Genomic DNA, 27,738 nt, shown 5'->3' on the forward strand with positions numbered 1-27,738 from the left:
ATTAAATTTATTTTAATTTTGGTAAAAATTGCTTTTTAAAGAAAAATAGACTATTAGAATAAACTTAATTTGGAGTTTTGTTACTTCACTCATAATTAAATGCAATTGAATTCACAGACCTGTCACGGACTCAATGTTAGCATAATCTATCAGTCTGCCGTCCCCACAGGAAACAGCATCATGTCGGAAGAATTAGGAGCCAAAGAAGACCAAGAACACGAATTTAAGAAAAAGAAAACGGTAGGAAAGATAAAACACACTATCAGTTTTTACTTTAGCAATGGCCCTTTTGCACTTTACCCAGGTAGTTTTACTATTGATACATGAAGGGATCTTACATCTGCAGCTTACACTACTATTACTAAAGAGATAGCCACGTATTTGGCCACGATTACTTTAAATAAGAGCCTATCAGTATCTTACTAGAGTCGCCATTTTCTTGGTAAGATTAACCAGATTTTACCTTTATAACTTTGTAAAATATTTATTACTGGTTTTGGCGTGGAAAGAAGTTCAGTGACACAAAGGTCACCATGGTCGTTGTTGTTGTTGTTGTAGCTCATTGAAAGCAGCTGTTGTACCAATGCCTATTATGTAGTATGTGTATATTTTGGATTGGCCAGCAGAGTCACAGTCATGTAAATGACTACATGCATTGGTCTGCATAACAAATGGGAGCACATTAATTAATTTGATAAGTATTTTGAGAGCAGACTGAAACCAAGCGACTTTAAAATATAGATTGCTAGGTACATGTAGATCTACCATCTAGTGTGAAATGCAGTTATGTCATTCCACCATATTTTGATGCTTCCTGCTATTTTATCTAAAATATTTTCATTCTTCTGCTATGATTTACTTGTTGATTTCTTTATGTACAGAACTGGATTAAAGCTGAATTCAGCTGCTGTAACTTTGAACTTTAAAGACACCCAATATCAGACTGTCATTTTTACAATCAAACAGCAACTCAAGTGGGTTTAATATGAACTGTATATGCCTGAATAAGTATTATGGAAATTTACATGTAATTTCACTATTTTGATGCCAGTTGTTATATTTGAAGAGAACCATAAATATAGATCAGTCAAGGACAAACATGTAGACAAGCAGACTTAACAAGGAAGTTTTAGTCTCCTTAGAAGACAAAAATGTACAGAAAACATTGTATAAAAGAAGAGAGAAAATTCACTGCTGACTGCATACCAGATGTTTCTCAGCAAAAATGTTTTCCCAATTAATTTACTGGAAGCTATTGAAAACAATTGGTACCAAATCCCGTACATTGGGATGTCGAGTAATGTGCAGTCTTTCAGTCAATACAGTAGACAGTGAGTTACAAAATGGCAGAGATCCTCAGCATTACTTCTCACTGGACAAATACCAAAGACCAGGGCAGTTTCACAACTTGAAATATATGCTCCGTCAATGGACAAGGGAACACTGGGATGCTTTGGCTGATGACATTGTCACCAAGACAACAGACAACAAGGTCAAGGCTGGTCTTATCCAGGTCAGTACCTTGTTCCAAGGGATGAGCTGTACCACGTCAGATTTTGCTTAGAACTAACACATATTTGTCGTACTTACTTTTGATTTGTAGCTGCCTGAGTAGTGCAAATGTTTTTAATGGATTGCAATCAAATATTTTGAGGTGTTACCCTGAAGCTTTCTATGAACTGAATCTTTTCATGATTAGAATAGAAGATGGGATACTATCGCATTATGAGGATGCATATAGCCTGGTTTACTTGTTACCCTCTCTCTCATGATTTATGTGTGTTGCATGATGGGAGCATGCAGGACTTCTTTTGCTTTTTTTCGTGACCAGTCCGAAAGATACTGGCAAATTCTCTATTTATCTTCCTGTCATAGCCTTTTTTACACCCTTGGGTTCAAAGAAGCATGGGACTACACATATATGCTTAAATGAATCTGCAAAAATGAATGCCTTTATCTTAAAGTTTATCTTTATGCAAATGTTAATATAAACTTTTTATCGTTTAACTTTTAATCTTTTGAGTGTAAAAATAAAAAATTGCCAGAAAGAAATATTCGAAAATTCAAAGATGATGCAAAAAATTCCTATATTGGTATCAGTATTCAGCAAAAAGTGAATTAAATCATATGTCAGTAGCTTATACACCACCATGAGAACATGAGCTGGACCAAAAAGCCATTACAAATTTAACATAGCTACCATGTCCCTTTTTCTGCTTGACTTGAAATCACAAAATTGCATGCTACTAAGACATATGATGCAAATTTGGCTTTCAAGTATTAATATGTTTTTAACTGGACCAAACCTGGTCTGTATTTCAGCTAAATAAGTAAATACTTTTTTCAAATGATCTATCCATCTTGTTAACATGACATTTCAGTTTGAATAGTTTTTGAACTTGCCTAAAATGATACCACAGTTAAATAGATGTCATGTAGCTCTAAGCTTGGCACTTGGTACTAAAACAATGTGGCGTAATTTCATGGTCAAACAAAAGGTCAAACATAATATGTTTTCTTGTGGAAGTTGTTAGGTTCAGATAAGCTTAGCAATTTTCCAGAAATACGATTTATATATGAATAGGATTTACATACATTGAAAAGTAGGCATGAAACTGGCTGAAGAAAATTTGTGATATTTGTTCATTTTTCATCAATTTGATTTTCATTTAGTGAAAAATTAAAAAGTGCTTTAATGACCCCATTGTTTTTGCTATGTTTTGGGTCTGATGAGTTTTTGTTGATTTTGCTATTTTCTTTCCTTTGAATTAATGAACATATATACATATAACATTTATTAATAGCTCACTTATGGTGTTGCTTTTTTAATATTGACAATTTCACTTGCTGGCAAGTTTGGCTTTCTTAATCAACACTTTTTTTTTTTTTTTTTTTTTTTTTTATTGAAAAATTTCAGTATAAGAAAGTACATATACCCAAGTATGGTAAATGCACACTGCATACTCTCTCTCTTACACACACTCTCTCTCTCACACACACGAATACAAGTTTATAATCTCATGAACAATAGGTGTAATAATAATAATAATAATAATAATAATTAAGATCGATACCACAATGTATTCATCCATAACTACAACATATTATTAAACAAGCAAAAAGTGCAAAATATTAGTTTGCTGAAGCTAATTAAATTCAAACATGTCTGACCAATTTTCCCATTTTTTTTCAAAGTTTGTTAAATTTAGCTTTTTTAATGCATTGAATTTTTCTATTATAAATTGATCCTTTATGTAATTTATGAGTGAAGAAAGACGCATACATTCTTTCTTTTTGAAACTTTTGTAAATATAGAATTTCGTACAAAGAATAACAAAATTAATTGGGCTGTTTGGGTTTGTTGGATAGCCGAAAAGGATGCATTTTTCATTAAAGGTAATGTTTTTATTCGTTCTGTTAAAGATGTAAGCTTTCAGTTCTTCCCAAATTTTTTTACTATACGCGCATTGGAAGAAAGTATGCGAAATGTCTTCCCTTGCAACACCACAAAGAGAACAGACGTCATCGTTTTCAATCCCTATAGTTTTTAAATATGATTTAACAGGCAGGAGCCTATGTATTATGCGGTATTGGAACCACTGCAGTTTGGTGTTCTTTGTTGTTTCGAAACAGTTCTTATAGACATCTTTCCAATGTACATCAAAATTTGACTTTGCGTTCCATTTTTTTTCATTTGTCATTCGTGTAGCTGGCTTGTAGAGAGTTTGATAAAAGTCTCTACAGCCTTTACTATGTTTGATAAGAAGCTCTATTGCTTGAGGCAAAAAAGGGTGAGAGGTGATCTCAAGAACATCGTTATGCGTTTTATTCATAAGCCTGTGCTTAATAGAGTTTCGTATACCATAAAATGTAAGCGCACAACAGTTTTGTAGGCTAAATTTTTGTTCAAATTCTTCCTTTGTTAAAATTCTGTTATTTTCAAGAAAATCGCTAACAATTTTGACGCCTTTGTTAAACCATTTTCTTATAATCAACACTTTTTGTAAACTCTTTCATGAAATAAAATTTACATTCCAACATTGTGAAAACTGCCTTAATTAAGTACTAATTCAAGGTATGTAAACTTAACTAGTTTGTAGGGTCTGTGCTAACTTTCTCATCCCTGTGAATGAACATCCACAGCAAATGAATTGGGTTATTTATTTGATGGTACAGTCATACGATGTCAGAATGCTGTTTTGATTCTCGATTTTTTTGTCAAAAGTTCTGAAGTTTTATTTGTTTTCTACATTGATTATCCAGTTAATGTCTGACATCACTTGTAAGTATTGACATTACTATCCCTGCTCAAAAGTTTTATATTTTTGGAAAAGTAAAATTTCAAGGACTGCTGAGAGTGTTTCTACTGAGCTTCAGTCGTGAAGAAAATGTTCTTAAAATTTTGTATAGGATGTTTAGAGTTTTCAACTGAATAAATATTGCCAGGAAATTTTTGCAGAAAATGCCCCAAAAAGTCCCCTGTTTTGTTACAAGTGAATTTTATTTATCATGTGCATTTGTTACTATGCATTTTGAAATGCTTTGCATATTTTCTGTTTAATTATTAGTAATATATATTTTGTTTGAGGATATGTATGGTGTAAAAATGTTGTTGATGATATTACCTATAACATGACTGCTTTGGTCAAATCATCTTTATCATGGTATGCCTTTCTAAATTCTTACTTTAAAGTGGGATTAACCTAAAGAAATTGGCATATTTGGGTTAGGCAGACAGGGTTGGAGTTCCACTTTTTGATCCGTGACACCTCACCCTTAAATGATGTGGCATTTTCTTGTCATGAAAATAAGTGTACTTGTGAAAAAAACAGTTCCATGACTTGAGAAGGCAATAAATGGGACAGGAAGATGTCTACCTTGCAATTGTTATTTAGCAAAATTGACCCATTTTTAACCCACATTTTGTGACGTGTCAACTTGATTAAAAATTGATCTGTCATTCTTTACTGTCATTACATCAGCAGTGATGCAGGCATTACCTGTAACTGGTAAATAAAGGATACACCTACTTAATTCCATATGGTCAATGCTATGAGATTCATTTCTGCAGCAAATTTTAACATTTGTAAACAATCGGTTAAAATTGTTTTTCAATTAAACTTAACTTCTTTTGAAAAGATTATACTAATATCAATGTAACAGCTAACATGTTATTTTGTTTCCTTTTCACTGAGTTATTTTACAAGAAAATTTTTGTAAAAAATCCAAATAAGTGAAGTTGTGCCTTCACTATGTTTGGGCAAATAGGTGTAGTGCTTCTTTCCCTACAGTTCTCATAGTGTTCTAGTTGGCACTGAACTGCATATATGTACTGTACACATATATATATGCATATATGTACACATGATACATTATAGTCTGTGTACACAGGGTCTGTCTTTATTTACCTTTACTGTTAGTTTTACTGGGACATAGGTTGGTCTAATAATCAAATTTGGCAGGTGTAAATGACACAGCAAAACAGTCTTAAAGTAGGCCAAAACTGACGCCTTAACTTTCATATTCCGTCATGTATGTAAGCAGAGAGGTATAGAATGATAAAATGTTAATGAAGTAATGAGTGCCACCTGCTTATTTATTCAGTGATGTGACATCAGAAAGGGGTGTGTTATTCCTGACAGCACACACGAAACTTGTGTGTGTCCTCCCCTCCCACTTGAACAAAGTCCTCTCTGATTGGTCGGCTGTGCTCCGCTATTGACACATTGAAAGTAGTAGAATCAGCTGGTTGTGTGCATCCCAGTAGTCAGCCTTAACTGTGTATGTGTATATATACAGCAGGTAGACTGGTTGCTGGCACATTTAGAGCTATTACTTACTACCATTAAGGACAGACTAGATACAAGTTGACACATCACAGCAATGGCCAACGTGGCAGATTATCCAGACCCCTATGGTATACGCCAGGTATGATATTCATATATTATATGACAGTGACATGGTTGTGTGCGTGTATTTGGGCATGCAGCAAGCATGCAAGTGTGCCTGAGAGTAAAATGTGATCCAAGCTGTGGCAACCACATGTAAATAATATTTCATCTTTCATCCTAATTTAAAAAGGTGCTTCTTGATCTCCGATACCTTGACCTGATGGATTGGGTTAAGTTCAACAAGGTATCATCATATTGCAGGATGAGTGCTTACACTTGATTTGCATGTTAATACAGATCAATTGTTCACTTTGTAGTCTGAGCTCACAGTTAAAAAGGGCCAAAGAAGAGGATCTCTGTCATAACTCTCAGCCAATTTGCCTAAATTAACATGCTCACAGTGTCCGAATAGCCCCTCTGTACTGTTACAATAATGTTATGCTGCATATTACACAAGCTCTGTTGTTATCTGATGAGTGGGACACAGGGTATCTCTTTATGGAAACAATAGGGATATTTAACCTGTGGGGTATTTTCCATTAAGTCAGGAAGAATTGTCTACATAAGATTTGACATACTCATGATATTGCACTGCAAGATGTTCAGGGAAGTGAAATGGCTGCCCCACTGAAATTCAGTTAGTACTGGGAGATACTTGAAATACTGTAAAATAAATGCTTCCAGATTGTTTAACTTCTGCTCGGTCTTGTATTATACTGGTAGTTTTTATTGCAGACCTTGGGTTAATGAAATTGCTCTTTTTTTGTCATATATATATATTAGCCTGCAGATTAAATGTAATTGTAAAAACATAATAAATCATAAAACAGTAATAATGATGCTTTTATATCATACTTAGGCAAATCTGCAGGTAAATCAGAGCATTTGAACAAAATAGATGTACATAATGTTAACTCCATTTTGAATTAGATATTTGTGAATTGGAAAGAAGAGAAAATATTTTGGCATAGATATAAATGAAATGCAGGCAAATCAGATTTTATGTTTAAATGAATTACTTTCTCTGACTTGGAATTATTTGTTCTCATCAGAACTTGGGTTGCACAAACAGACCAGGAACTTTAATTTAAGTTTTCCCATGTCTCAAATGATATTTTCTTGGAGTAACTCGTTTTTCTGAATGAAATACAATCATCTCTATTTTACTCAGTTGAAACAAAAGAAAAGTCAAGGTTATTAGACAGCAGACCAGCTGGGTCTACTTAAGTTGTGCAGTAAGCCTGTAAATATTGGAATATAGTCAGTTTTAGTTAACTAGGGATTATTCCATTTCACTGATTTTGTTGGTTCTAGCATTGCTTGATATTGTGTTCAGCAAAGTTTCTTGAGACGTTTCTGTTGTCTGCCAGTACAGTTTTGTCATTGCTCTTTATTCCTTGTAATTAAAGTTTTCAAGCTGCATAATTGACTTGCATAAACTGAGGTAGGAGATACAGTCTCTCTACCTCCCCCGTCTATCTTTCTCAATAAATCTCTAATGTGTCTGAATACTCTACTCATCTATTACTAATTATCCTTGTGGTGCTGTGCCACTTCAGGGCCTTATTTGAGGACATGCATATTGTCGAAATTTAATTCACTTTAATGTGACAAAATTGCTGTTTAAAAAGTGCTTAAAAGGTGATACACATGCCTTCCATTATTAAAAGCATGCCATGGTTTCTTTGTATGCTGTTATGTGATAAAACAGGTAGATGGATTTACTGATGTGGATGTGAACATGTAACTTGTACCCTGTGTTTAAATATTATCAATGCTCCTCATGTCTCTTTTGACCAGCATGCCTTGACTTTTTTATTCATTTTTGTCTACTGAGAGCATAAAGCATTTGTGGTGGTCTTTTTTTCTATCAGCAGGAGTGATTGCAAACCTTTCAAATGCCTTGAGTTTCATTGTTCACTATAAACATAAGATTTGTTCCAATCCATGACCTGGAATACTTGAGCTCTGGCACCAAAGACCACTATCATTGACAGTGCCTCTGACTTAGCAGTGTTTGATTATTAATGCTAGCCTCTGAATCTCAGGGTGATGATCTTTTGAAGTTTTAGGGCATGAGGTTATAAGTCTTTGAATCACTTTGGCCTACATGATAAGGTGTATCTATGGATAACTTGTAATCTTGACTTTGTTAGAGGAAGATATACTGACTGGCGATGGGTCAAAAAAGAAGATATAGCACCTGGTTAAACCAGGTTGTTTGGCTTATGTCTCTGTATACTTTGTGTCATGTTTTTTTTTTTTTTTTTTTTTTTTTTTTTTTTTTTTTTTTTTTTTTTTTTCAGAATTTGTAGAAAAGACTGGAAGTGAACACTCATAAAATTTAATATAAAGATAAAATTGGATGTTTACAATGAATATTTTTCATTTTGTTACTTACATGACAAATTACCAAGGAAAAATACTGTTTTACACCATTTAAACCAATTTGTCCTATGGTCATAAACATTGATAACACATCTGAGAAGTTTCACTCATTTCCTGCTTTTTTCTCCACTAACAAGATAATTGGTTGTACAGTTTATTATTTTATTTCATATCACATCAGAGTCTCCAGCGTGCAACAAACATTCAGTACCAAAGTCATCATGTGTCACGTGACAAGAGAGGCCAGGTCCTGGGTCAGAGAGGTGGATTCCGTGGGTGCACCATATGGCTAACTGGTAAGACACCTCTTTAAAAACTGTTAAGAAACACAGAAATTGTCATGCTATAATATGCCATATATTTCATAGCCCTATTGCTGCACCAGTATTTTTTAATTCTCATATGCTGAAGGTGTTTGATATATTATAATTTGTATAAAATTGGGAAGTGGATGCATTTAAAAAAAAGTAATGAATCTTCTCCTTGTAGCCTGCTGTATAGAAGATATGGGGGAAGCAACTGGTCATTTTTGAAATGAAGAAAAAAAATACTTACCAATATATGTCATAATTTTATATCATCATGGTAAAAGATGTTTAAATCTATTACCATGATGCCGTACCAGTATCTTTTTACCTGTTGATGCCTTAAAAGATACAATTCTTAGAATTGTCCTTACTCATATGTATACGGGCACCAGTGCTAAAGTAGGGCTATTTTCACTTAATTCAAGGGCAAGTTACAAATCTTATTCAAGCTTGATTTAACTTATGTGAGAGGAAACTTTAAATTTACAATTATATATTGTTCATTGTAATTAATCTGAGCTGGCCCAGGGGGAGGTGACATATCACTGAAAAGATGTAAATAATGTTCCTATTTGTTTTTACAGCTTTTTAAGGTAAAGGCTGATAGTTTCCTTGTAGTTCATGAAATTAAAGTACGATAAGAAAATGTTAAACGTGATAGTTTTGAACTAAATCATGTTTGCTGTGCTAGCAAATCAAATCAGGAAAGAGTGTTTGAATGATTTAACAGTTAATAGTGAATTATTTAATCTGGTCTGTGAAACAGCTGTGTTAGTAGGCGGGATGTATTGCTTAAACTATATATAAATACTGCACCTTTTAAACCATGAAGGATTTTCTATTCAAGATCTCAGTGTCTTTGATAGTTTGTGGAGATTCATTCATTCTGGTTATATTTCTAGGAGACTTTTAATGTGACAGTAAAAATTTTCTTACTTCATTTTCTTGTAAATTTAACCTCATATTTTAATAATACATCGCTGACAGAAACTTCAGTGTCTAACTTAAGAATTGGGTGTTTGAATGTGGGAAATTAAAAGCTTAGAGTGTGATATGGAAACTGCTATAAAGATGTGCTGTTTCCCATATTTATCACACATATTAAGGCAAAAAATGTATTTTTAAGAGCATCATTTATGACACTTGAAATAGTCAATGCCCCTCCCTCCATTATCTTTAAAATTTGGATGTATATAACCAAAAAATAAATAAATAAATAAATAAATAAATAAATAAATAAATAAATAAATAAATAAATAATTAATTAATTAAATTTACTTCAAAATCAATTATATAAATATGGCAATTAATTATTGATTTAAATGAAAGTCTTTTTCTTGAATGTGCTTTCCAATCATCAAAGATATCACAATTTTGGGAATCTTTTGATTGTAAAGAAACACATTTTTCTGCAAAGTTTTGAGAAATAGTGATGTTTAGAAATATCTTCTTGTGTTTTTTATTCACTATTATGAAAGCTTACAATCAAACATTTTAACAGCTTTGCAAAACTACTGTTGTTAAATATCACATAAAAATGTATATGCAAGCCATGTGATATTGACTTATTCCACAGCAAATAGTTATGCCACTCATATCAAACTGTTGGAAGTAGATTATAAAATGCATATAATTACATCTGAAACTCAACTTGTTATCATTGATGCATTCTGAAGTCAGTTGGTTTGAGAAAGACAAGAAAAAAAGAGGAGGGAAGATTGAATAGAAATTCATCCAGCAAAGTTATTAAAACCAGGAGCATTTCACTGGCAGGAGAATTGATCTTTTGTAATTTGAAATAGATGGTCTCCAGGAACAAATATCAGCAGGGATCAATGGTGAGGAAGGATGCAGCATGGATTTGGCATTTTGAATAACTGCAGCAGACGTAAAAGGAAGCTTTGCAGGGTGCTCCTGAACCTGCTTTCATTTACAGCCCAAGAGGCAGAAGTAATTACAATCAATGACTTATGCATAGTTATATTACGAAAGACCTTTCGTGCTCTCAAATCAAAAAGAGAATAAGAATGAATTAGAAAAAAAATGCCACAATGTCGCTGCCATTTATTGTGTCATTGGTGAAGATGATGAAATTATTGGGGGCATTATTGCCACGTTGGAACTGTTCATTGTGCATTTGCCATGCGGTTATTGATTTCAAATCAGTGTCCATTGTGCACGAGCTTGAAGAGAAAGCTGTTCAGGGAAGATAAGTTTGCTGAAAGTAGCTTACATTGAAAAGAATTATCTGATCCAGCGTCAGTTTGCTTGCCTGCTTCCAAGCTGAATGTTGTTGTGCATCCACCAGGACCAATAACTGGAGGTGTTGTGTGGGCAACAAATCGAATGATATGACCCATCCTGTAATTTCCTTTTTTGGGGCTTTTCCATTAAATAGAGATCCTCAGTTTCTTATCGGTCACACAGTCTGAGTCGTGAAATTATGTTGATAAAAGTGTAACTGTAATTGTCACATTGGTGAGTTATTTTGAAATAAGATTTTCCTGAGGCACACTAAACAAGTTTTGCCAGGTAGTCAAGAAAGGGGACAGAAGAGCATACCATTACACTCTTAATGTTAGTCTATGTACTTAGTATATTTCTTTTATGAATAAAAAGCACCATTCTTCTCCCATTTTCTCCGTTTTCCACCAGTGCTGTGCAATGTTTTTAAAGACACAATTTTGTACCCTTATGTTTTTACTTATGATTTTTTTTAGTCATTTGAACATCACTCCATTGATGAAGAGAAAAATGTGATTGTATTTTTCATAATTTTTCTTGCTTATTGTGTTTTACAGGTTTGTCAGGTGCTGGTAAAAGTACCATATCCTTTGCCCTGGAAGAGTACCTTGTTGCCCATGGCATTCCTGCTTACAGTCTGGATGGAGACAACATCCGCCATGGGCTGAACAAGAACCTGAGTTTCACTCCCAGTGACAGAGAGGAGAACATCCGTCGTATTTCTGAGGTGTCCAAGTTGTTTGCTGATGCTGGAATTGTCTGTATCACTGCCTTTATCAGTCCCTTTGGAAAGGTACGGAGAAGAGGTGGAGACAAGATAATGTAAAAAAGACTGATTCAAAAGTTTATGACTCTTGAAAAATCATCAGCCTACATAAATTGGGCATTTTGTATCAACATGTATCATGCCAAGAATGGTTTCGTTTCTTTTTTTTTGGCTTTTGGCAATGTTTGATATTTTAACATGATTGTTAAGCTAGAAGAGGTATTGGTTAATTTGATTTTCATAAACATTGAATTTTTTACATGCAACAACTGTGAATTGTAGATTAATATCATTCCAAATAAGTTTTGACTTGAAAATAGAAGACCCAAAAAAGAAAATGTTGCCATTGTCTATGTGAGCACAATTTTAGGAAGTAATGTTAATAGGCAATGTTCAGAATGGTGGTTAACAGTTTGGTGTAATTAAAAGTTTTTGATAATGTGACTTTTGTATGAATGGAATTCTTTGCTGTTGAACCAAATTTAGTTTAAGGTTTTAAAAAAAAAACAGTGGTATGAGTATTTTATTCCTGTTGGTTATCTATGACTGATCTTAAAAATGTGAATTGTATTTGTTTTTCTCATCCAGGATCGTGACCATGCTCGTAAACTCCATGAAGAAAGTGGTTTGAAATTTTTTGAATGCTATGTGAACTGTCCTCTAGAAGTGTGTGAGAAGAGAGATGTCAAGGGGCTGTACAAGAAGGCCAGGAAGGGCGAGATTAAAGGTAGATTTCCTTTTTTATTAAAATGTCCACAAACCATATTTATGGAAATGTCACTCCAGACTCCCAAGGTTTTTCCACATTTAACATTTGTCAGCTGAAGAAATTTATGTCATTTAGAGAGAAAAAAAGAACAACATAAAGAAAAAGTTTGAACCTCTTGTTGAGGCATAATGGGGTAATTTAGATATTTGTGTGGACTTATCTTTAGCGTTATAACTAATTTTATCTGTATTCCCACCTTATATTGAGCCAAGTGTTACTGATAGGGGCTGCAATTTGATATTAAGCAGAACATGGATTTGGAATAAGGTTAATATCCCAGAGCATTTTAAAATGTAGAATGATAAAATATATATATAAAATATAAATAAAAATATGTATTCTTTGACAGCGTAGGATGTAACCCAGCCTTTCTTTATCCAAGTTGCTCTGAATAAATACAAATGGTGCCCTCTTGTCTTTATTCAGGCTTCACTGGTATTGATGCAGCCTATGAGTCTCCAGACAATCCAGAGCTGAACATTAAAAGCGGAGAAATGACTGTGGATGAGTCTGTGAAAATGATTGTTCAGTTGCTAGAAGAACATGTAAGTCCACCTGTTTTTGCAGTGTTTCACCTGGTCCCCTTGACAAACTCACCTGGTCCCTGTGTCAAGATCACTTATTCTGTGCACACAAATCCTGTGTGCTGTGTTGTACCTTGCAGGTGTATTGTTGTTACATGGTTGTAGGTTTGAACCAGTCACTAACTTACATAATACAGACTGAAAATACAGAATCGCATTAATTGTTCTACATGCCTGTATAAAAATAGTTGTGTACATACAGTTGTATTGATGAGAAGGACTACATTGTTTTACTTTTAATATACCTGTTCAAAGTTTAATTTTATTACGATGGTCTTTTAGATTTTTATTTGGAATAAAGGACTACTACATATAAAAATAGAATAGGACTCAAAGGTACAGAAAAATATAATTTTATACTATTCAGCAAACATTTGTATGGTTACCTTTATAGGTAATAGAGATGTTTTCTACAGAATCCTTTTGATAAATTTTGTTTGGCAGAATAAAAAAAATACCCAGTGCTATAACATTCATGATAAAAGATAGAAAGACATTGAGAAAAGAATGATGAAGTAAAATATGATCCCAAGCTACACAGCGTTGCACTGATGTTTTCCATCTGTAATAAAAGGGTGATTACCAGGTCATTTCCAATAGATTTAATCATGCAACCTTTTCCTTCATGGGGGTTGACTGAACATTTTGTGGGCCTAGATTGATCAAGCTGTGGTCTGTTCATATGTTCTTTGATTAAACCATCATCAGTCTTGTGAAGAAGGCAGTGCTGCCTACTAAAAAAACAGACTGAGAGCAGAAATTATTTTCTTGACTTTCATTTGGAAAGGAATTTGCTTAATCGATTTCTCTCTAATTACTTTAAAGACATTCCATGTTATGTGACTTTTGTGATTTATGAATCTGAGACTGCTTGGTCTTTTTCTGGCAGTCATCAATCTTAGAAGTAGCATGATGGCATGATTTCAGTTTTACGTTGGACTGTAATAGCTTGGCTGTGCTGCTGATTATACACATATAAATTTTTACTCATTTTTCTCTCTGGTAAATAACTATGTCATTACTAGATAATTTGGAAAAAAACATTTTGTAGCCTAGAAGCAGTTTTGTTCAGTAAATATCAGATGGCAAAAGTAGTCTTTTTGAACTTTACAAGATCGACTTTGAATAAAGAAATTAAACAATCTTCTCCCTCACCTGCGTTACAGAACATCATCAAGGTAGGTTATTGCTGTGTGGTCACATTTGGTGCAGGTGTCATCAGGGCTCATATTATGCAGGGGTAATGGGACAGTGTAGTTTCCTGTATATATATATATATGTGCGTGTCTAAAAAGGGATTTCATAATCTGTGTTACCAATATAGCAACTCACTGGTCTTAGCGTATCTTATCGCTGGTGCAGCAGTCTTCTGTCTTTACATGGTTTATTTAACCAAAAATGCTGCTTTTATGGAATTTTAACAAATAAACAAAACAGATGATGGAAATTGTTATTGTAAAATGTGTGCTATAAATATTTTCAACTAAAAAGATATTGATGATTTGTGGCATGCTGCATAAAGCAATGGTTTTCCTTCTTTACTTTAATTTTTAAGCATTTGTAGAGCCCTAACATACAACAGAGTAAGATAGAAGAGAAAAAGGTCACTTCTGTGATTAATAAGACTGTTGTGAAATCTATGGATTGAGTGTTAAAAACATCAAAAGTCAATGTGTGAATTAACTGCCATTTAACATGCATGGCATTTAATTGGAAGCCATTGAGGAATTAATGTGATCTCTTTTAGGTTGAGGTTGTGGTCAATGTTCAGGGGCAGTGTATGATACTGAGAAAATAATTCCTAAAAATTTTTTTTTTTTTTGAAATAAAGTTCAGATATATTTTGTTTACAAACCAAATGATGCACACCTTTACCTGTATTTGTTATATAAAGATATCATTCTTGCTGCAGAACATATTTTCCTTTAACCAAATTTATTTATCATTTCTTTGCTAAAATGGGAAATTCAATTTTTTTCTTCTTTTTGTTTAAGTCTATACCAGAAATACCATTGCTCTTTTTATTTACGATTTTTTTTTAGTTGTGTATCCATTTAACAAGGTTCCTTTCATATTGCAGAGTATCATCCCTCCCCAAGCTGGCGTTCTTAAAGATAAAGTCAAGGAGCTTTTTGTCCCAGAAAACCGCATTGATCATGCCAGAGAGGAAGCAGAGTCTTTACCCAGTGTTGAGATTACTAAGGTACAACCTTGTAGTGTGTTCAGACCTGGTGTGGGTGTTCTTGCATGTATGTGTTTGAGATATTAGCATTTGGTATGTCCTTAAAGTTAATGTCATTATTAAAAGTGCCACGTTCATTATTCTGAGTGTGGCATTTGCTATGTTCATGATCCATGCACGTGCCAGAATTACATGAATAATGAAAGAGATATATGTGAATTCCACGTCAGCTGGAATGCTTACTAAACAAACAATGTCTTTAATATCAGAATGCTTGCCATTTATGGTATCCACCATTATATTTTGACCATCAAGGTTTTTAACTTGGTGTGTATCCCAACTTAGTATAAGGTATAATGTACTAAAGCTGAATGGATGCTTTAAAAATACTTATTTGGAGTATGAAACAGAGAAAATAATAAATCACGATAACAAGAGAGAGATGCAAATATTGATATTAATCAGCCCTTGTTGTTTGTCAGCATCTCTAATAAAATAATGAATGATGAAGATTGATATTTTCCTGTGTTGATACAAAGTTCTTGTTTGGCAGTCCCAGGGATTTGTGTTTTAAAAGTTTTTTTGATTTAGCATTGTTTTACAATTCCTTTTCATTAGTATTATTGATGACTCTGACCTAGTAATATTGTCCAACTAGTAGATTTACCTGCATCTCTTTGATGTAAGAGGAAATTAAACTATTGACGTTCTTTCATACAAAAGACCATGTTTTGTGCCATTAGATGGTTATTCAATGTTGTGCCATAAATTAATTGTAGAGTCTTAATGGAACTCCAGCAATACTTCCAACAGCAAAACTTCTTTTACTAGTAGTGTATTCTGAGAACAAATATACCTTCAGGAAATAATGGATTACTAGTTTTCATAAGTTTTTTAATTAAAAGATTAAGATATTGAGCTCATGACCCTGGGAATACTATCAGTAATTACACACGGAATTCAAACTCCTTGTTCGTTATGATTCTGAATGTACTTTCAACTTCATTGTGTGTGTAAAGTTCATTGTGTGTGTAAAGTTTGTCGTGGAACCAAGTAACTTTGTATTAAATAAGACAATTTGTTCAACTTCGGTACTTGTCAAGTAAGACAAATGTAGTACACAGGGGCGGATCCAGGATTCTTTGAAGGGGGGTTGAAAGGACCCCCCTGACCCCCCCCCCCCCCCCCCTTCTAAATCTGCCACTGGTACAGCAATGTAAACTATCATAATGAATAATTATTCTTTAGGACATATATTCTAATTATAGCACTGCAGGATTTGTCAGAGATGATCTACTGGTATACCACTAAATTTTCCTCATTTTCTTTATGTGGTTTTCAGTATTTCATATTTCATTTTGTATTCATAGCTGGACTTGCAGTGGGTCCAAGTGCTGGCAGAAGGTTGGGCCATGCCACTGACAGGGTTCATGAGGGAGAGGGAGTACCTGCAGTGTATGCACTTTAAGTGCTTACTGGATGGTATGTAGAATTGCCGAGTGTGGTTTCACTCCCTTATTTTAAAGTTTACCTCATTTATGGTGCAACTGATTCTACTTTTTGATTTGTTTATTTATTTGTTTTTATTTATTTACTTATTTATTGTTTAGTAATTCTTCATTTTGTAATTGATTGGTTCTGTATAATGTATCTTGATTGTTCATCCTAAGAATATTTAGGATTATTTTGCATGAAAAGGAAAATGACATTTGTTTACAAACATATTTGCATTGAGACTTCAGTTTATCAAGCATTTTATATTTTATATCTTAATTGAGCTTATTAATTCTGTAGCCAGTGGCATTTTGTATTTCTGTGTTTACACAATATTAGAAACAATATTCTGTCGTTGTATTCAGGAGGGACCATAAACCAGTCAATTCCAATTGTTTTACCCATCACGACAGAGGACAAGGAGCGCCTGAATGATTGTGCTGCCTTTACGTTACGCTATGAAGGAAAAACTGTGGCCATATTGAGAACACCCGAGTTCTATGAACACAGGAAAGAGGAAAGGTGTTGCCGTCAGTTTGGAACCAACAACACAGGGCATCCATATGTTAAGGTATAGGCAGACAAAGGTTTAAGGTTGTTTGAAAATTATTTTGGACATAGCTCTAACTTGTGTTATTTCATATATTCACCAGAATCTGGAATAATCTAAAGGCTGTTGATATATGTGAACATTTACCAGAAGATGTGTTTTATCATATAAGAGGACTAAAAAATATGTAGCCATGATTATATGCAATTTCTAATTTCAGATGATCCATGAGTCTGGTGATTGGCTGGTTGGTGGTGACCTTGAAGTCGTGGAGAGAATCTTTTGGAAGGATGGCCTGGACCATTATCGTCTTACACCAAATGAACTCCGAGACAAATTCAAGGCTTTGGGGGTGAGGCACCTGAGAATATTTGTATCTTGTCTTGCCTGTATAATTTTTGAAAACATTCAGTTAATGATTTTAGATACTGAAGTATTAACTTTTGATGGTTTGGGGATGGTATATTTGGAAGGTTTTTGATGTCCTTGCATTTGTTTTTAGGCAGATGCAGTGTTTGTGTTCCAACTTCGTAATCCAGTGCACAATGGCCATGCCTTGCTGATGTCTGACACTAAACGTAGACTCCTGGAGAGAGGATTCAAGAACCCAGTGCTCTTGCTCCACCCACTGGGTAAGTTTACATAAGATACCACTTCTTTTGTTATGCTCCCATGATTAAAGGAATACAGCCAGCTTTATTGTCAGTGAAAAGTTACTTGTGTGGCTTGTAATTATTCTATAACTAGGATATTTTTAACACAATTAAACTTTGTTAAAGAGAAAAAGTGATTCCAGATTTTGCATGGAAGCTCATCATGGGAAGAGATTGAATGGATTTTAGTCACCATGACTGAAATTTTAAAAATGATCCAGAAAAAGAGGCTGTTTTAAATGAATGCATGAATGATTAAAGTTAAGTTGACATTAAAGCACAGCATGCTACTGAAAGTACAATCAAAACCAATTTTGTCAAGTATTTTGCCTTCTTCCTCCCCATGTAGACCTACTGTCAAACTGAATGCTTTAATTTCCAGGTGGCTGGACCAAAGATGATGATGTCCCACTACCAATTAGGATGAACCAACACAAAGCTATTCTGAATGAGAGAGTATTGGACCCAGATAGCACTGTGGTGGCCATCTTCCCTTCACCTATGATGTATGCAGGACCCACAGAGGTAAGAGGTCATTTTCCTACAAAGAGAATCACCTAAATAGAGCCACGTTGCTCGATACCACCAATATTAACAGAGCTGCAGAAAGCAAACTTGTTGAAAACTTTGAAAATTCAACCCACACTTCTACTGACACTTCTGACCATTTTTATAATGCCTATATTTGTATTATATGTGACTAGCCCCTGACTGTGTTATGTTTCCAGGTCCAGTGGCATGCCAAGGCACGCATGTGTACAGGGGCCCACTTCTACATAGTTGGACGTGATCCAGCTGGAATGCCACACCCAGAGGGCGGAGATCTTTATGAGCCAACACATGGGTCAAAGGTAGGAAGTGGCAGTTTTCTGTTGCTTTGAATGTACTAGTATTTATATCAGATCCTGAAGAGTTTTCTATCTGGGAGTTTCATTGGATATACTTGTTTTAATGATGGAAGAAATATTTTACCATGTTTTTTACAATTCTCACAAATTAGAAACTATTTAAAATATTTAAGACTGTGTAATGGCTGTCATTGTTTCATCGTTGATTACTTTAGCATACATCACTATATCTTTTAAGTCACTTTCAGCTTTCTGTAAAACAACTCTTTTCTTGTGTACCTCTGCTTTTAATCATATCTTCTTTCTTCATTTAGGTTCTGACTATGGCTCCTGGTCTGACCCAGTTTGAAATAATCCCATTCCGTGTAGCAGCCTACAACAAAAAGCTTCAAAAGATGGACTTTTATGACCCGGAAAAGAAAGAGGACTTTGAGTTCATTTCAGGGACCAAGATGCGCAAGCTGGCACGTGAAGGAGAAAATCCACCAAAAGGTTTCATGGCACCATCAGCATGGAAGGTGATGAGTGACTTCTACCAGTCACAGGCCAAGAAGTCTTGATTCCACACCTGAACACATAGGAAAAGAGGATTTCTTACTTTAGTTTGTTTAAATACTTCAGGCAGCCCCTTAGTGACTAATAATTCAATTGATTTACTTAAGTTTGCTAAAATAGCCTGTGCTATCGAGTCCCATTCTCAAAAGTAAAATAGTAGAACTGGCAAAAATCATTTTTATGTCTGTAAAAAAGATTTTTAAAAATACCTACACCAAACAATTTACAATGTAGTTGTTAGTTAGGTTCATTTTATAAAAATATTTGAACCAATGACCTCAGAAAAAAAGACATTGCTCCTAACTAACATGCTGCCAAATCATTCTGTGCCAGTAGGGGATTTACAAAACAATGTTTAAATAAATCTTACCTGCCACTTATTATTACTATTATTATCTTCTCTATTATAGGTAAGGTGATATATTTAGACTTTCTTTTTATTATCCGCTCTGATATCTGATCAAGACACTATTTGTGAAGTAGTGATTGAAGTCATTTTTGTGATGTATACAAATTTTATTCTCTGAAATATTTATTTAATCATGGAGCACAAGATGAAGTAAAATGATAACAGAAAATACCTCTATATTCAAAATTTGCCCTTGAAGACTAGTCTGGAGTGTTAGAACACACTGGCGAGATTTACCATTATTTCAGAAATAATATACTCCTGGATCTTTAATGGCTTTTGCTTTGTTAAATGACGTATACCATGCTGTTCTTATCATTACATTAACCAAGTAGAGCATCTTAAATGCCACAATGTTTTCAAATATAGATAAATGTTTTTCAGTGGAACCAATAGCACTAGTCTTGTAAATATTTGTTATATACAGGAAATTGGGAAGTTGTGTTTTTTGTTTGGGGTGTTGGCCTCATACTCAATAACCTAATGTGGTGCATAAAATTGTTAGGATTATTAAGTCTTCATCCAAGCCTTTGGTAAATGTCATTTTGAAACAAATTGCATGACTTTTACAGAATTTTACTAGAATATTGCCCTGTGTTTTAACATTTTGAATAGTATTTGAAATACTTGGCTGGACCAAGAAGGCATACATCTGGAAAATGTGTTACATGAAGAAGACTTATCATATGCATTTATTTGCAAAAGTGTCAGTATTTTAACTTCCCCAGTTGAGCTTAAAGTTTTTCAATGCTGCAATATCATGATTTGTATTTATTTATTTTTTGTGGGGGTAGATGCTATATATCCCCTCAATCCAGAGAGTCAGTTTTAAATAAGCTCACAATTATGGGTTCAACTTTATTGCACAGTGATATTTTAATAATAACTTTACCATATTTTTTTTATTTCTACTCATTTTCAGAAATATGAACGTATTTACAAAAATTGGCACATCATGCCATGTTCTTCCATTTTCTATATTCTTTTAGAGGCCACAGTAGCATGCTTTTGCAAGAACACCAATACACACAGCACATGCTTCTATTTGCATGAACAAAGTTGCCTTGCTGTTAAGGCTGTAATAGTTGATAGATATTGATACATTACCATCTTGTTATTTTAGCGAAATAACATGGCTAGTCTCCTGTACGTTTTAGCTATAGTCAGACTTTTGAATTTACTTGATAACATTAGTGCACAGGGGTTCATGAAGAGTGAAGACTTAAGAGGGTTTAGATAGGGCCAAATATTTAGTAAATATAAACATAATATAAGTGTCACAGGGTTGTTTACCATGTAAACATATTTAGATTTGCCTAATTAGAAAAAAAAATGGTATCAGGTACTTATTAGAGCTATAAAAATGATTGTTTGTGATTATTTGTAGAAATGCACGTGGTTTATTTTTAGTACAGGAATAAAAGATTAGATGCAAAAGTTTTCGTTTTTTTAATGTAAACAAATCATACATTCCACCCTTTTTAATGTTGTTATTCTAAATAATTTGGAATACTTGCGGGTATTCTCTTATGGCGAGCTCATTGTATTGAAATTTGTTTACTTTTAAACAGGAAAAATGTGTCTTGGTGACATGGAATGGGAACCCAATAATAATCTGTGTTCATCGAACATAAGATGTATTGGGTGTGGTATTATCATCACAAAGTAGGTGATCTGTTAGTGGCCTGAAGTTCTTATGTTGAGGATGCAAAAAATTACATGTTAATTTAAATGTCTACCTGATAATATTCAGAAAAGTCTTAATATTATCAGTATATAATATTTTCACTATGATTGCCACATGTGAAAGAGTTACTCTTTAGATCTAATAGGTGTTCGCTAACATCGATGTTGTTTTGTCTTCATATTATCCAATCAAAAACAAAGGACTTTCAATTGCAAAATGTTTAATGACAGTATACATCAGCCAATGATTTGACCAAACACCAGTTTATATGGCAAGTTGTTTTATACAGTCCTGTATCAAAATATTATGGCACTTGATCATTCCCTGATGAAGATGCTCTGACACTGAAATATTGGAAATGAACAATTTCAACATTTAGCTGTTGATTGAAGAAGAAAAATTACTTTATTATGGCACGTGAACTTAAATGCACCAAAAATTAAAAATATTTACATAGAGTTATTAAAACATATACAAGTAAAAATGGATTGCATTCAATCTTAAATAAAAAATAGTAAAAGCAAATCCTACACAAAATGTAGTAAATTGAATGAACACAGTTTAAGTCCTACTTAAACAACCATTAGCTATATCTTGTCCAGATCTTCCTCTTTTACCAATTTCCAAAAGCTATATGACTCTGATATAGCAGTAAGTCAAGTATGTGCATTCCCAGTATTTTCACTTTTGGCAAAAAAGGAACCTTTGAACAGAGGTCATCTCACAAAAGAAATTTAGACTGCAAGCTTGTTCAAAATTTGGTTCAAGGTTAACCATATTTTTGTAGACAAACTCAAGTATGTTTCTGAAATACTTGCCATGTCGTTCTTGTTAAAAACATATATTTAATTTGGTTGGATTACTCCTTATCTTGGGCCAAAATATTCCAAAATTTTACACCAATATTTTGAACAACATTCTTTTGTGAGATATTTGAAGAATATATTAAGAAACACTAGAAACTGTTGACCATGATGAGATTCTTAGTTAGTGAAGTTTGAAAAATGGTTCCTCGCTGTTCCGATTTCAAAACATCAGTCAAAAAATGTGGATTATTTTTGTCATCCTACATTCTTGTGAGAGATATCCTACCATAAGACCTAACAGCACAACCATAAAATATCACAGGGTTTCAGAGCTGCCAATTGTTCCAACGAAATAATTTTTGATTACAAAATCCTGTTGTATCAGCATGCATTACATCATATAATAAGTCAATTTCTACCCTGCATAATTAGCCCATAGCACCAAATAACTACATAAATAATTCTGTATTTCTTGCTAATATTTTACATGAACATCCAGATCCAATTTTTGATCCTTATTATCTTTAAAAGACCATTCATGGAAGCCAACAGTTAATAATTAACTGCCCTAGTTAGCCTTGCAGCGGCCTTTTACTTTGCTTGGTTCCTGTTAACACTATGCACAGCCATTTATAAGAAAGATAATTATAACAAATCAAATTCAGGTTATGTAACAACAGGCTCTGAGTCTTATTATCAAAATGTGACCACAATCAATTCACTGCATGTACACATTACATCAGTTCTGTCAAAGGAAATGGGGTGAGACCAGACTGACCCCAATATACACCCACCTATCCTCAGTAATGTGTATAAATGTAGTCCCACAAATGCAATAGATACAGGCATAGAGATCTCATTATTAAAGGGATACTAACTCTTCGTATGATATCTTTATTTCACAATAAAAACATTGTGAACAACTCACAGAAATATAATATATTCTGTTTTACCACAAAAACAGCAGTTATAGCTATTATTCTGATGTCTGAGCTTGTCTTCAGATCACGTGACTTCAATTGATGGCTGTACTCTGTTATAATCTCTTAAGAGATTTTAACAAAAAACCAAACTTTTTAGGAAAAAAAACAGGGACTAACTTTGAATGTAAAAATGGATTCATTAACCATTGGTAAGTGTGGGAAAATTGTTGTTTACTCCAGAAAAATTCATTTTTTGACCAAAACGAAGAGTAATTATCCCTTTAACTTCCCTCCATTGCCTCTTCCCCTCCGCTGAACCCAAAGACTCCACCAGTGCCCCCACCCCCCCTCGGGTACTCCACAACCTAGCACCTGCCACCACCTCACTCTTTCCCCTCATCTGCCCCTGCCCCTCCCGCGGAGCCCAGGGACTCCACCAGTGCTCCCCTCAGGTACTCCACGGCCTGGATCCTGCCATCCACCTCTCTCTCCTCCACACACTCCCTCAGGGACTTCTCAATGGTGGTCTTGAAATGATATGGAATGCTGTGCAGAAGGCCATCTGAAAAATATGTAAGAAAAGTTCCGAGAACTCTATCAAAATATGCTAGCTGATGTTCACGCTTAGGAATATTCCTTAAGCTTGTTATAATTATTATTATTTTCCAAAGAAATTGTCTGAGCCTAACCAAGGTTTCTAGTTTAAAACATTGTCTATCATCTCATCAAAAGGACCATTTCTACTTGGATAATGTCTTACCTGGGCGTTTTATTTCTATCTTCGGATCTGTAAACCAGCTCCTCTTCTTATGCTCCTCCAAATCAGACAGAATTTTCTGACAGACAAGGGCAAACATGACATCGGAGTATATTGGAATAGTACTGCAAAAATCCCTGGCATTTTTACCATACATCGCAGCAGCAAACTGACCAAAACACTCCTCATTACATGGTTTGTCTCGCCTGACTTCAGTCTCACCTGATATAAAGTACCAAGTCAGCATTTAAACAAATGTTAGTCACAGTTAATCTCCCCCGATAGAAAAGTATATTCATAAGCCAATCAAAACTTATTCTTAATTCTGTCTTTGTCAGAGGGAATGTCAGTGTTTCTTTTTTTTCACCTTTGCATTATAGATAGTTTGCACAAAAGTTTCAAAGAAATGCTACATCCATTTTAACTGGTTCATAATTCCCATTATAACTGGTTCATGGTCCTCAATTTATAATAAATCATACATTTGAATAAACAAATTAGCATCTCTCTACTCCTACCTTGGTCAAACTCCTTTTTATCCAGTAAAGTCAAATCTTCCAAATCTATGAAAGACAATTTTTCACTGCTGGTAATGGCAATGTTGTCATAATTTATGTCCACATAAAACACTGACCAGTTTGGATCTCCATGCTGATGAAAAAAAATTAATCCTTTTAATAACTAAATACCACATTGTACCTTGAAAAATGATACTACAAATCATCTGACTTCCAGAATTTAAACTACTAGTAACTGGTGTTGCACCAGTATAAAAATGCGTTCGATTAATACATAATATTACATAGTATTCTATACATTACTATTCAATTGTCTTACATTTAAAAACAAAATTCATACCAGCATGTACTGGACAACTTCCAACAACTGAAGAGCAAGGCTGGCACGTATTTCCCATGGTTGGTTCAAATAATCCACCAGAGGTTTTCCTCCATTTTCAGCAATGACTGCTCTCCCACAGGCTCCATAATACTTTGGGAATGGCCATGAATTGTCCAAACTGCTGAAAAACTGAATATAACAGCCAGAGCGCCAGTTAAAAAATTAAAATACAACAGGAAAGCAAATCTGACAATCTATAATCAGTGATAAAATGTTATGTTTCTCAATGGCAGGTGGCACTGTTCTAGAGTGAGCATCTTTAATATTATATTCAGATATACTTCTATACATCAACACTAGAATATGTACCTATTACATTATTGTTTCAAATACCTAATATGTGTTATTATTATCTTAATGTATAGATTGACTCCACAAGGACATCAATTTCTAGTGGCCATGGTGATGCAAAAAAAAAATATATATATATATATATATATATATATATATATATATATATATATATATATATATATATATATATATATTATTGATAAATTAAATAAAAACATCAACAGCAAACCAATGAGTAGTGAGATTTGGTTATTTTGGATTGCACCAAATTTACCTACCTTTAGCAGAGCAGCCTCTGGGTTCACAACTAAGGAAGTGTACATTATTGAACTTTCATGTGCTGATAACTTGTTGTTGTCATCTATATCATAGAGTTGCTGAAGTTTTCTTATAAATCTGGTAGTCAGGCACAGTTTCAGCCTGAAAACAAAACAAAATGAGACCGACTCTCAAAGCCATATCCACAACAGTTAAATATTATATATATTCTTCAGTACTTTCAACAGCTGCAGGCCTACCCAACTACCAGACTCGGCACCCGAATTCACCGGTAGATAGGACCACACTACCCATTTTCAAGGTGTGCGTCAGTACGCATTTCACAGTATCATACCCCAGAACATATTTTGAGATGAGATGCACTACTTTCCAACCCCGTTGAGAATCATCAGTATCACACCGTGTACTAGACAAGAGCGGTATTGCGTCTGATACTTCGAAGTGCGTACTGACGCACACCTTAAAAACGGGCAGTGTGGTCCGATCTACTGGTGAATTCAGGATCATTCAGTGCCAAGTCAGGTAGTTGGGTAGGCCTGGCTTAATCATTTACAGGTTCCAAGTCAAACGTTGAAAAGTAAAGAGGTGGAGGATGTATGAACCACTACTATGAGGCCCATCTGAACAGAAAAATAAATCTAAGGGAATTCCATAAAAGTCAAGTTATGGGTTTTCTTTAATTAACCTAGCTGCAGCCATACATTTGGTACAATACTAAATCTCTTCTCTATCAAAATCTGTGAATTTAACTTGAAAAAGGTGCTCATTAACAAATCTAATATACAATAAAAAAGTGATTCAAATGATTTGAAATCTTAATGTCTCTTGTCTTCTCATTTACCCTGCTCCTTCCCTGGTGATGTTGAAGCCCTTGGCCAAGTTCTCAAGCTTCATTGCATCGCGTGCCCCGATGAAGGTCTGTTTAATGACCTCTGGACCGCGGCAGAGCCACCTTTTCTGAGAATGCTTGCACAAAAACTTGTCAAAGTTTTTAAATCCTTCTTCGTGATCTGTAACTAGTTGCTTTAGGACTATATCCTTGTCATCCCATTTGCCAAAATACACACCTCTATAAGTCATGTCACCATTATTTGATTTCAAGATTTTGACGTCTCCATTACTTATTGCACTACATGCGTCTTCTCCAAAACAAGCAGGACAGGTGGACTGCTTGGTTAAAGCATTTGGGACATGTGTGAGATTCTGATCAGTCAAATATCCTCTCAAGAACTGTAAATGATTAGCATACTTTCTGACACCATCCTTCCAGAACCAAAACCCGTGGTCACTTTGTGTCATGTATCTTACAAAGTTAATAAACTGAGCAGGGTAATCAGCTGCTTTTTTAAGCAAAGTGTGTTTCTTCCACGCAAAGTAATTAATATAAAACGTCACAAAGACCGATATACACAAAATGCCAAACATAATGCAGAGTTGATGTCTTTTTAATTGTCTCTTCACAGCCTTAATTTGCTTCATGTTGCTGGTAGCAATTTAGTACTGTATGCAAGATAAATAAGCCCATCCAATTTAGATTGTTTGGTATATTTAAGTAATATTGCTAGCTGTGGAATTATCAGGATCTGTGCAGTAAATGCTCAGTCTCCATCTAGAAGTTTGCTGTCTTTGTCCTTGTTGGCTCAACCAAAGTCCCAGGAGTCTAAGAAAGCGCCACGTACGGAAGGCATGGTACATGTATTCTTGCACTCTTTTTCACTAGTAGAAAGAAACAAATAAACGGATTAAACATAGTGACAAATTACTAGTAATAATTAAACCATATTAATGCCTTGCGTTGTCATTCGTCGCAGAAGCAGTGAAGACGTAGTTGCCTCGGTTATCGGCCTAACATGCAAGCATGTAAAACCGAAAACTGGGGCAAAGTTTTGGGCCAATATAACCAATACAGAGTACATTGTAAATTTTACGAATCCAAGCCGAAAGTAAGGGTCATGAATATTAGTAAGCGCCTAGTGACTATTAAGTGATACGTACGCAACACAATTATATATAAAAACACACTTTTGGGGTCCTACTTACAGGGATATAATGACAGACGGGTCGATTGCTGTTTAGTAAAATGGAGGCCGCCATATTGAACACTCCAACGGGTGATCTCGTTTTCATCCTTAACTTTTAGACTCCACTCCTATATACACCATCCGTCTACATAGGTCGACCTAACTCTGCGGGGACTCTAGCTAAGTGCAATCAGCTTAACTAAATGACACACCTCCTGTTGTTTCCAAACAAAATCTATAGCTTTCCTGTATTCCACTTTACCCCCAGAAGAAGGCGTGACATCCACTTAAACTAATTAGGTATATATTCAGCGAGAGTCTCCGCAGAGTTGGGTCGGTCCACGTAGACCGATTATGTCTATGGGAATGGGGTCTTGGTTTAAAACAGATAATAGGCTTTTTGAAGCAACCTCACTTTTAAGCCAATTGA

The 27,738-nt window shown here is 34.5% G+C and overlaps 2 protein-coding genes across 4 annotated transcripts; one reads left to right on the top strand and one right to left on the bottom strand.

The window, feature by feature from the left end:
* The first annotated feature begins 49 nt into the window (after window positions 1–49).
* LOC106170752 (bifunctional 3'-phosphoadenosine 5'-phosphosulfate synthase) lies at window positions 50–21,078 on the top strand. Of its 3 annotated transcripts, none has more exons than XM_087006690.1 (13): window positions 50–240; window positions 8,461–8,575; window positions 11,389–11,624; window positions 12,186–12,324; window positions 12,793–12,911; window positions 15,031–15,153; window positions 16,503–16,614; window positions 16,992–17,197; window positions 17,397–17,528; window positions 17,679–17,808; window positions 18,212–18,354; window positions 18,558–18,680; window positions 18,992–21,078. In XM_087006690.1, exons 1-13 carry the CDS (start codon window positions 100–102, stop codon window positions 19,235–19,237), a joined length of 1,965 nt encoding a protein of 654 aa, XP_086862816.1. In that variant the 5' UTR covers window positions 50–99; the 3' UTR covers window positions 19,238–21,078. The 3 variants fall into 3 exon arrangements, with proteins under 3 accessions (XP_086862816.1, XP_086862815.1, XP_086862817.1); XM_087006689.1 differs by lacking the exon at window positions 50–240 and adding an exon at window positions 1,096–1,513; XM_087006691.1 differs by lacking the exon at window positions 50–240 and adding an exon at window positions 5,740–5,928.
* Window positions 21,079–21,531: 453 nt separating this feature from the next.
* LOC106170755 (divergent protein kinase domain 2A) lies at window positions 21,532–27,513 on the bottom strand. The gene is made up of 7 exons (XM_013550742.2): window positions 27,328–27,513; window positions 26,129–27,003; window positions 25,287–25,428; window positions 24,673–24,843; window positions 24,333–24,465; window positions 23,818–24,036; window positions 21,532–23,619 (listed from the first exon to the last, which is right to left on the bottom strand). Exons 2-7 carry the CDS (start codon window positions 26,764–26,766, stop codon window positions 23,441–23,443), a joined length of 1,482 nt encoding a protein of 493 aa, XP_013406196.2. The 5' UTR covers window positions 26,767–27,003; window positions 27,328–27,513; the 3' UTR covers window positions 21,532–23,440.
* Window positions 27,514–27,738: the final 225 nt, after the last annotated feature.

Source organism: Lingula anatina, chromosome 2 (assembly GCF_051362555.1).
Source record: "Lingula anatina isolate TDL-2025a chromosome 2, LinAna3.0, whole genome shotgun sequence".
In the NCBI taxonomy this organism is placed as follows: domain Eukaryota; kingdom Metazoa; phylum Brachiopoda; class Lingulata; order Lingulida; family Lingulidae; genus Lingula; species Lingula anatina.

Bases quoted from the DNA above. Each gene is read 5' to 3' on its own strand.
- LOC106170755 (XM_013550742.2), bottom strand. From the start codon at position 26,766: ATGAAGCAAATTAAGGCTGTGAAGAGACAATTAAAAAGACATCAACTC. The intron at 24,466-24,672 runs GTATGAATTTTG...TTTTTTCATCAG, and splicing joins AAGTTGTCCAGTACATGCTG to CATGGAGATCCAAACTGGTC. The intron at 24,037-24,332 runs GTAGGAGTAGAG...ACTTTATATCAG, and splicing joins TAAAAAGGAGTTTGACCAAG to GTGAGACTGAAGTCAGGCGA.
- LOC106170752 (XM_087006689.1), top strand. From the start codon at position 1,226: ATGTTTTCCCAATTAATTTACTGGAAGCTATTGAAAACAATTGGTACC. The intron at 12,912-15,030 runs GTAAGTCCACCT...TTCATATTGCAG, and splicing joins TTCAGTTGCTAGAAGAACAT to AGTATCATCCCTCCCCAAGC. The intron at 18,355-18,557 runs GTAAGAGGTCAT...TTATGTTTCCAG, and splicing joins TGTATGCAGGACCCACAGAG to GTCCAGTGGCATGCCAAGGC.